At 39.1% G+C, this 11,382-nt stretch overlaps 1 protein-coding gene across 1 annotated transcript; it reads right to left on the minus strand.

Moving 5' to 3' along the window:
• Positions 1-3,271: 3,271 nt before the first annotated feature.
• LOC114574011 (uncharacterized) lies at positions 3,272-4,819 on the minus strand. The gene is made up of 6 exons (XM_028606290.1): positions 4,773-4,819; positions 4,231-4,571; positions 4,038-4,084; positions 3,826-3,934; positions 3,657-3,721; positions 3,272-3,394 (listed from the first exon to the last, which is right to left on the minus strand). The coding sequence occupies exons 1-6, from the start codon at positions 4,817-4,819 to the stop codon at positions 3,272-3,274; spliced, it is 732 nt and encodes a 243-aa protein (XP_028462091.1).
• Between the last annotated feature and the right edge of the window lie 6,563 nt (positions 4,820-11,382).

The following is an 11,382-nucleotide window of genomic DNA, read 5'->3' on the forward strand; positions in this document are numbered from 1 at the left end:
GGTCCCGGACTTGCAGGGTGGTGCCCCGTTTTGATTTGTTTGTCGAATTGATAAAGTTATTAATAACCATATTCATAACTTTATTATTGATAAAACATCTTTGATAATTTGCCTAATGATCAAATCTGTACCCTACGAGTATCCTACAATCCACAGAAATACAGTCCAGAGTCAGATAAATCCACTCTCTTGATTTTAAGACAGATGTTGGAGTTCATCTCAATTCTATTTTGAAATCCATCACAGAATTAAGATTTGCCATCAGACCCGTACATAGAGGAGACGCAGCTGGGCTTTGTTCTGTTAATCACTCTGAACCATTCTGTCTGAGTTGGAGTCCTGGAAATGTTGGAGCACATCAGAGTGACGTCTCCACCAGACTGGACCTCCACAGTGTGAGACTCAGAAGCTGAGACAGAGATCCAGCCTGAAACAAACAGCAGAGACAGTAAGAGAAAGAGACCTGCCAATGCAATGCCTTGGCACATATTTAAGCTCAAATGTTTGGTTCTTGGATCTTATGTCATACACGTTAAAACCCCCTTACCTAATCCATAATTGTCTGGTATGACATGAAATGTGACAAGATCTTCTACCAAGGACTGGCTCCCATATAATAATGTTGTTAAAGGGTTCATTCACTCGGCATCGTGTGTCAAAGATTCAAAACCCAACACTATAGAGTTTTCCGGTTAATGCTCAAATCTGTCCTGGTGATATGACATGAGTGATGACAAGGCCAGTCAATCAGTCCACCTCCTGGGTCCAGACTGAAATATTTCAACTATTATCATGACATCTTTTACAGATATTCATGGTCCACAGAGGATGAAGCCTAATGACTTTAGAGATCTCCTGACTCTTCCTCTAGCACCACTGTGAGGGTGACGTTCGTGGATTTAAGTCGGATATCTCAAGAACTGTTGGATGGATTGCTATGAAATGTGATGTCCCCTAATATTGACATTGTGACCATGTTAGCATGCTAACGTACCTAGCTCGGAGAGACCTAGATTATGAGACTTACACCTACTTATTCCAGTGTACTTGCCTACAAAATAAAAAATGAAGCAGTTGTATCAGGCCTCTCTGTACAGTTTTGAATGCAAATGATGACGTAATGCAGGAAGATGAAGTAGTTAAGAGAGTTTATTTAAAAGTGAGCGATTTGAGCAATTGTACATATAGTTTAATTGTTTTCATAAACAAGTAGCCTAGTTTCACTGCTTTCTTTTTCACTCTCCATAGAGCGTTGATTCAAAGACCTCATGATCTTTACCTCAGTTGTTCTCAGACCACACTGTGCTGTCTCTTCCTGTCAAACAAGTGATGTGTATTACTCACTCCTCCCTCCACACACCATTTCACTTGCACTGTAAATAAGTCTGGCAGCCATCTGTGTCCTTTCTGCCTCTTCCTCCATCACACATTAACACTAGAATTCCATAACTACTAAAACTTTCGTGAGCGGTCATTTGGACCGCCAGATTCCAAACTCCATGATCTCTTATGATCAATACCTAATTGTGATATTGAATTATGAATTGTGTTAGGATATCTTTAGAAAAACGTAATAACCCTGAAATGTACATTTTAACTAGTTTAATTATACAAAAAAAAAAAAAAAAATATGGTGTGGAAATTCATTCAACTTAACTCATAACAGCCAAATAACAATTAAAAGTGTCTTATCTGAACATTTAGCTATAACCTAACCTGGCACTGCCTCCGTTTTGGCATCTGCTCGGACCGTGCGCCGCTGACCTTTTTTCCTCCATAAGCAACCTCTGCCACTTGCTGCGTGAACTTCCTCTGGACAATTTTACTGCTGGTGCACTTCTTGGAGAGGATGTGTGCAATGATTCCAGCCAGTTTGAGGATGTATAAAGTTATATGAACATGTAAACCGCCACCGGCCATCTACATGTACCGTGCCTTTCACAGATTGAGCACCCGGTTTTTGCTTTCTGATTCAGAACGGAGTCCATCCACGCTATAGTAGCCTACGTTACCAACTCTGGCTTTGCCTTCGGCCCATCGGTGATGCCCACACTAGTTACGTTTCTGTGACAGAGACAATGGTAGTTACTAAGCAACCAAGATGCATCGTCAACCGCGCGAAAGATTATAAACAGTACCGCGGAAATCTGAGTGGTCAATATGACAGTGTATGGCCGAAATAGGTAAAAGTGATTGTATTTTCTTAGCTTTTTGTGTAATGTATATAAAAACAATTTTAAATTAAAATACAGACTCTTTTAGGAAAAGTCAGGCAGCAGCAGGATTGTATTTGTTTATTCAGGAAAGTTATTACACATATAAATTTCAAAACTGTCAAAATGACCATTTTAAAATTTATATTGTTCTAGTGTTAAGCATGCTCTTTTTCCTCTCATATAAAATAAGAGACAAACCCTTTGACCAAGAGAGAAACTGAGAGAAACAATTAACGGTAAATACAGAGACCTTATTCTAAATTTATTTTATGCCAATGACTCCTTCCACACACTATCTACACACAAAAATACATCAGCAGATTAAAGGAACACGCCGACTTATTGGGAATTTAGCTTATTCATTGTAACCCCCAGAGTAAGACAGGTCGATACATACCCTTCTCGTTTCTCTTGCGTGCTGTAACGCTGTCTGATGGTTCCAGCATTAGCTTAGCCCAGCACAGATACTGCAGGTAACTGGTTCCAACTAGCCTACTGCTCCGAATTGTGATGAAAGTGACAAAATAACGCCAACATGTTCAAATTTACATGTTGTGATTTGTAGAGTCACAGAGTGTACAAAAAACAACGTAACATGAGACCCAACCATCTTCTAACGGTAAACAAACCGGGAACTATATTCTCAGACAGGCTTGTTGCGAGCATATGACTCCGCCCAAGTACTATATTCTTCCGCCTGAGAATACAGTTCCTGGTTTGTTTACAGTTAGACGGCTGTGTCTCATGCTACGTTGTTTTTTGTACACGCTGTGACTCTATAAATCACATGTAAATAGGAACATGTTGGGAGTTATTTTGTCACTTATTCGGAGCAGTAGGATTGCTGGAAACCTTCACCTGCATGTTCTGTGCTGGCCTGATGCCGCTGGAACCATCAGACAGCCTTACAGCACGCACGGAGATGAGAAGGGTATGTATCGTCTAACTCTGGGGGTTACGGTGAATAAGCTAAATTCCCAATAAGTCGGCGTGTTCCTTTAACATAATTAAGCATCAGTGTCACTCTGAGCTGCAGTTCCAGATGTTTCCTGTGTCTATCTGGTGGCAGCATACACAACATGTGTCTCCAGTTCTCTCTCTGATGCAGGCCTGCAGCTTCTTTTGGGTTTCACCTGGAAATTTAGAGCTGCGTAGTTCAGTTCATCGGAGACCAGATCCTGTAAAGTATTCAGAGTCACACATTGAATCACACAAAGGAATTATTAACAATAATTGTTAACCCCAGTTTAGCTAACCATAAAAATGATTTTGAATAAAATCCCAGCTGTTACACATTAAAAATACAAAAAACTGTTTAATGATTGAAACCAAGGTTGCTCAATCCCCATTTAGACATGGGCCACATTGTCAGATATGAAAAACACTCATTAACATAACTGAAATTGCTGCATACTACGGTTATGTCTTTAAAACCATAACACAGTTTATATAAGTTAATGCTCGGTTCACCTTGTTTCTTTCTGGCTGCAGATTTTCATTCACAGCTAAAGGGAAAAATTACAAAAGTTTAATTAGTTCATTTTTACTGACCGTATACTTTTGTTTTGGATTTATCCATCATGTGCATCAAATTATAAATCAGCTGTACCTGTCTGAAGTTTCCTGATTTTAACAGTCAGAACAATGACTACTATAGTGAGGAAAACAGTCAGAAAACCCAGGAACACACTCATGACGTTTGTCATTCCATCAGACTCCTCTACAAGACAAATGACAGAATTAGTCTGTTTTTAGAAGAGATGGTTAAGATTTAAATGATTGTGTGACTCTGTGGTAACTTGCACAGTAAAAAAGGAGAACCTTACTTTCAGTATTTAAATCCACTCCAAAATCAGATTCACGGTTACCTTTAAAACATAAACGGTATAACTTAAATTTGACACATATTGGTTTCTTGTTTGTCTTTATGCTGTTTTCATATGACTGTGACAATAAATGTGAGAAACTGTAAATATGATGGAAACAGATATTTGAGGCTTAATTACAATCTTACCTTGGACTTTTAGATATGTTACATTGCCAATGACTGTATTTCCTTCTATGTAAAACCCACAGAAATACAGTCCAGAGTCAGATAAATCCACTCTCTTGATTTGAAGAAAGACAGTAGAGATGTTGTAGCTCATCTCAAATCCATTTTGAAATCCATCACAGAAGGAAGCATTGCTATTAGACGTGTACATAGAGGAGACACAGCTGGGCTTGGTTCTGTTGATCACTCTGAACCATTCTGTTGTAGTTGGAGTCCTGGAAATGTTGGCGCACATCAGAGTGACGTCTCCACCAGACTGGACCTCCACAGTGTGAGACTCAGAAGCTGAGACAGAGATCCAGCCTGAAACAAACAGCAGAGACAGAAAGAGATTCATCCCGGAGTGTATAATGCAGCACTTACTATATAAATGCAACAATAATTCAGTTCTAATTTTGAAAGTTGAAATTCTGGTGCAATGTCACATGATTTAATGCCGAGAATAATCAAGTATCAGTACTTACTGATGCTGAAGTAAAGGATGTAGAAGTAAAGCTGATGTAGAAGTAGGATGTAGAAGTAAAGCTGTTATCAAGGTGAAGTTCCTCATTCTGTGTTTAAAAGTTTCACTGCAAAAATAGTTTGTACCGCTGAGCTCTTCTAGGTGGGGAGCCTTTTTTTTCCATCTTTCCGCTCACAGCGACCTCTCAATGCAATGCCTTTGCACATAATTAAGCTCAGAACGTTTGGTTCTCAGACTTATGATAACACGTTATATCTTTGTCATTTGGTGCATGCTGCAATCTCTGGATAGTGTTTGGGTTTTCATGAGTCAAGTTATGATCTTCTACCAGAGACCTGCTCCTATATAATAATGTTGGCAAAGGGTTCATTCACTCTGCATCTTTGTGTTTAAATGGAGTTTTCCTGTTGATGCACAAATCTGTCCAACATGCCTTTTTTAGATTTCTGTACCATTCTCCACATATGTTGAATCATGTGCATCAAGTATGGGACTTAAACATCACTCATTAGAAATGTCGGGATTTGATTGGCACTCTTTTAATCTGCAATGATCAATGAATATATCCCCGTTCACTAATATTAGCATTAGTGGATGGGAATGTGCACACATTTTCAGAAAATTCAGTTACAATTCGTAGTAATGGAAGTGGAATCTTGACAAGGGGATGTGTTTTTAATAGAGTGATGGTGATTGGTCGGTTAATTGGCCCACCACTTTATTACAGACTGAATTACCTCAACGCATTTTCATAAATGGGTTTGTATGATATAATTACAAAAGTTGATGCACAGCAATTCCTATGATATCCTACGAAATTATAGCAAATGCTGACTGGTTCCGTGACTACCGGTCACGTGAAAGTTAAGTTTAGCGGTCTTTTACAGTTAAATTTAGCTGAGAAAAAGTGACCTTGAGCTGGGTACAGAGCACCACGAGGTGCCGGTCCTTTCAAAGGCTGTTGCAGTCAAGTTTTGCCGACAAAAGGTGGGCGTCACGCTGTGACGACAGTTAACTTAAGACCCCTAAATGCCTAGTTAAGATTCGAAAAAAGATTTGTGGTTTGGGTTAAAACCAGAGGTTGGTAGTAACTAGTTACATTTACTCTATTACATTTACTTGAGTACGTTTTTGAAAAATGATACTTCTAGGAGTAGTTTTAAATCTCTATACTTTTTACTTTTACTTGAGTAGATTTGTGAAGAAGAAACTGTACTCTTACTCCGCTACATTAGGCTACAATGAGCTCGTTACTTTTCTTTTTACCTCTTTGGTATTCTACGCGTCATTGTTTATATCCCCCCGCGTACGCCTCATTTTAATGTTTTATGTTGACAGAGAGCGAGAGACTTCCGCTAAAGGCTCTACCACGTGACTGTGTTTCACCAATCAAACGTAGTTGTGCAGTCTCGGGGCGGGACGGGTTAGCTTACAGTCGCAGCAAAACAAAAATGGCAATGTCAGAATCAGCCGTCGGCAATGCAGACACAGACGAGGAGGAACACGCCAGAGGCCAGATCAACATGCCCTGGATCTCTTTCAGTTACCCGGCTTCACCTAACCTAACCACCGTGGTCCCGCAAGCTGTCATGACTGTGGTTAACTAGTTTAATCAACCCAGGGTTTCCCAATCCAGCGGCGCGTGTTCACAAAAGAGGTGATGTTTGCAAAACATGATTAATAGCCACATATTTTACATAAGAAGAGCAAACTATAATTCTACATAAATACGAAGGACACAGACACTGTTTTACAGGCAAAACGCAATACAGTCGCTGCTTCCTAAAACAGGACAGCTGGCAAAAAAAAATAGCAGACGCTGTAGATGCACACAACTCTTATCAATATCACTTCTCAGTCAGGCACAAGATCTGACCATAATTACACTTTCCATAAACTGCCGTTGCTTTAGCCTTTTATTTCAGTTGCAACCCTGGCAGTGGAAGCGATCGTGAGAGCAAATAAAAAATATAAAAAATATAAAAAACATAATTCAAACTGCTGTGCGCATTACACACGGCAAATATAGCCATCAGGGAATGTTAACGGGGCTGTCGGTCACTAAATGTTTTTTGTATGAGCACACCCCTCTCTTTTTCTCTCTCCCCCTCTCTCTCGCCGCGCACCGAGCTTCACCTGATCTTCTAAGAAAGGTGACTCTGTTATCAATCGAGTATTGATTGGTCAGTAGGCGTGCTTTTACACCAGTTGATCTCTGATCTCCAACTTAACATGCTCCCGACCAGAGTCCTATACTACGAAGCATGATTTGGCGTTAACAAGCTAACTTAAGGCTCAACCCAGTATTTTCTGTACTACGAAGGTGGATCAGTTGTTATCGGGTTCAGTCGCCGTGGTAACTCATGCTGAACACCTAACCTGGTCGGGAGCAGGTTAAGTTGGAGATCAGAGATCAACCGGTGTAAAAGCACCGCCTACTGACCAATCAATAGGTCGATTGATAACTGCGTCACCATTCTTAAAGATCAGGCGGAGCTCGGTGCAGAGAGAGAGAGGGGTGCGCTCATAAAAGTTAAAACATTTACATTTATTTTAGAGACCAACAACCCTGTAAACATGGGTATTTTTATGAAATATAGCCTATATATTTTAATGGGAGGGAATTGCATATCGGCTTCTTGAGCCATGTGTCGCAAATGCGCACATTGGTTTGAATTATGTTTTTTATATTTTTTATTTGCTCTCACGGTCTCTTCCCACTGCCAGGGTTGCAACTGAAATAATAGGTTAAAGCAACGACAGTTTATGGAAAGCACAAGTGTAATTATGGTCAGATCTTGGTTTGGAAATTTGTATTACTTGTGCTTATTTGTTATGTATTTTATTGATTTTATTTTTTAAGTACTTGAATTTACCTGGATTATTTTAATTTAAGCTATTTTGTAATTAATTTAAATGTATTTAATTGATTGGATGAACCATAATTTTCCTAAATATGATTTTGTATTTTTGTCCATCTGATTAAATGCTACAGTTACAGTTACTCAGTACTTGAGTAGATTTTTCACCAAATACTTTTTTACTCTTACTCAAGTAATTATTTTGAGTACTACTTTTTACTTTTACTTGAGTCATATTATTCTGAAGTAACAGTACTTTTACTTGAATACAATTTTTGGCTACTCTACCCATCTCTGGTTAAAACACAGGGCCCATTATGTAATACTCCCGGGACACGAATACAATTCCTGGGTGAAAGTCTTGTTTTCCCGTTAACTTATTGACTCGAAGTTTAGTGGACTTTACAGTTAAATTTATGGTTAAGGTGCTTTCCCCTTAACTTCTCCCAGGACAAGAACTCTGCTCCCCTGCTTGAAAGCCCTGTATTTTATGACCCCCCCCCCACCCCATACACTCTGACCTCCACCCTATGCAGACCAAAGCACCCTTATACAGTAGCAGTCAATGTGGTGCAAACAGCAATAAATACGTGTAATACATTTGAGTTACAGTGCATTACTTTTCATGACCATATGTATGAATAGTTCATGAGAACAGCCTGATCTCAACTATTCCACCAGACACAGAAGTGGCGCATTTCGGCTGCACTGCGGTTTTGTCCCTTCTCTGCTACGCGCCATACCACACAGAGTCTCAGAAGTGGAGGGTCTTGCTGCCCGACTCACTGAAAGTGGAGGACACATATGTTATTAGGATTCCTTTTGGTAACTTGACTGTATTTTCTCATCCTTTCACTTTTTGCCCCGGCTGTCAAACGGCCAGCGACTCTAATGAAGAATAGACATGGTGCGTGTTTTTAGTGGAGCGGAGAGCCTCTTCTCAGTCCTGGAATGTACTGCGTCACAGTTGGTCCCATTCATTTTTAACAGGAGCAGCAGTGCAATGTATTCTGGTAACGTCGCAGGGACTTTGAAGAACCGGGGCGTTGATTTGCCCACTCCTCATTTGCATAAAATTTGAATTCAGGCTACTTCATGCAAATGCCTCTCAAAAATTTTAATATTTTCAAACTGACCGTTGCTGATCTGAAATGAAGACAGATTAATCACAGCCTATTTCGTTGAATAAAATGTTTTCAGAAACAAACGAGCCGCCATCATGGTCGGTTTTAGTAGTAGTAGTTGCATCAGGCCTCTTTGCAGATGTTGAAGTCTAAATATAGCAGTTTAATGTTCTCAAACAAGTAAGCTAGTATCACTGCTTCCTGTGAGTGTTGACTTCAGACACCTCATGATCTTTACCTCAGTTGTTCTCAGACCACACTGTGCTGTCTCTTCCTGTCAAACAAGTGAGGTTAATCACTCACTCCTCCCTCCACACACCATCACACCATTTCTCTCGCCCTATAAAGAAGTCTGGCAGCCATCCGTGTCCTTTCTGCCTCTTCCTCCATCACACATTAAGCATGCTCTTTTTCGGTCTCGTTTGTTATTTAAAAAAAAAAACTATAACCACACATCTACCAACATTTATTTAGATGTTATCATGGTATTCATTTCTTTATTTAAATATTATTTCGGTCTTATTACCGGTGAAATATTATAGTATGCTGTAAGACACAACACCACGATATTTGGGGTTAGCTGTATTTGGTTTAAAAGCCTTTTATCTTTGATTTTGATTCTTACTGTAGAGAGTTCTGCTATTGATGGTAGAAAGTGCTGCTTTGTTCCACTACAATCCAACGTTAGCATACTGCTAACTGTTAAGTAACTGCATGCTAATGCCAAATAGCTGCAATCTTGGAGGCCAATGTTGGACATTTCTCCTCAATTTTGGGTCACATTACTGCTGGGACATGTCTGGTTGTGTAGTATTTGTTTTAGAAGCCTTTATTTGTGATTTTTCACAAATTTACAAAGTCCTGATATATATATATATATATATATATATATATATATATATATATATATATATATATATATATATATATATATATATATATATATATATATATATATATATATATATATATATATATACACACACACACACACACACACACACACACTCTGTTGCACTAGCTCCAGCTGAAAAGTAGAGCGGAGATTCCAGAAAACATGCTGGCCAATCAGAGCAGGCTGGGCTTTTTCAGGAGGGGGGCTTGAAGAGACGGAGGGTGAATACAGGAGCAGCACCCATTGGCAGTATGAGAAATATGGAGTTTTTTGAACATCAAAGCATATAAACATGTCCTAATACAAACACAAAATACAAATATGAACCTGAAAAAGCTAATAGTTCTTCTTTTTAATTGCGAAGAAACAGATTTCTTATATGCACTTAGACAGGGGGATTAATGTTTTGAGCTACCTTAGCCTCTAGTATCGGTGTGCCTTTGTGTTACGAGCCTAGGTTAGCTTAGCCCATTGGACCATAACTGCTCCAGCAGTTAAATGAGCTTCTTTTGTCTATCTAGCGCTGTAAAGAACATGAGTCTCCACTTCTCTCTCTGATGCAGGCTTCCTGTTCCTTATTGTTGCTGCATACAAACTCAGATTTTAACCAATGATGTTAACAATTGCTAAATTAAATAAAAAATGGTTCTTTTGCCTATCCAGCTGCTCAGACTGCAGTTGACGCATCGCTGCATACTGTTTGGATCATTCATGTTGTTGTGGATGTACGTTATATATCTTTATATATCTTATCATGCTTATGCACAACTAACCACATGAGCGGTGTTTGAGTTGTCAGAATATTAAGTTTCCTCTTAACCCCAGGTGTTTTTTTTTTTTTCCAGTTAACAGGCCTCATGTTCTTCACTTCGGTCTCTTCCTATCAAACAAGTGCTGGGTACCTCTCTCCCTCCATCTAACTCTCAGTATAGGAGACTCTGGATCGTCGTCGTCGTCATGCAACTGATGGTAGAATTAGAGATGATAACGGTTTGCTACCAGCAGTTAAACTCTTCATCTTTCTAAATCAGAATCTCATGCAGCACATTGAAATGATATATTCATGGTGATTGTATGAAACAGTAATACTATAATAACAATACGTGTTTATAAGGAACATTTATATTGCACCTTTTTTTTAAACCTTTATTGGTATTTTAGAAAGCAAACATTGCATACCAATTCTATAAAATATTAAAGAAACATTTATGTACACAAACACAATAGGTTCTGACTATAGATAATCAGATTAGATAATAAGCAAAGTACAAAGCTGCTCCACATACTTATTGACATCAGACCTCAGGTAGTTCCTCAGAGCTAAGAGTTAAGGTAGGAGCCAAGGGGATACAATATGTGTTGCCTAGCTTCTACTCTATCAATGAAGGGTTGCCAAGTCTTGCACAATGTTTCAACAGAACCATGCAATGTATGTTTTTCCAGTTTTAGGTGCTGCATAATGGGTCTCATTCACCAATATCTTAAGTTTTCTTTTAAATATGTTCTTAAGAAAGTCCCTGAGAAAAGTCTACGTCGGATTCATGACGTGTTCTTAAACAGCAGAATTGTTCGCACCTGTGTTAGGATTGATGAATCCCACGTCTTCGTAACTGAACAGTAGTTCCTAATTAGCATAAGAAAACACCCGCAAATTCCCATATAAGAACATGACACTTCCTGTGCACCTCCTGGGAAGCAGGAGACTGCAGGCGTTTCTCAATACCAAGAATGCAAACTACGGACTTGTGTTCTTAGGGAGAACATTCTTGC

The sequence above is a fragment of the Perca flavescens genome, chromosome 19, assembly GCF_004354835.1.
Source record: "Perca flavescens isolate YP-PL-M2 chromosome 19, PFLA_1.0, whole genome shotgun sequence".
Lineage (NCBI taxonomy): Eukaryota > Metazoa > Chordata > Actinopteri > Perciformes > Percidae > Perca > Perca flavescens.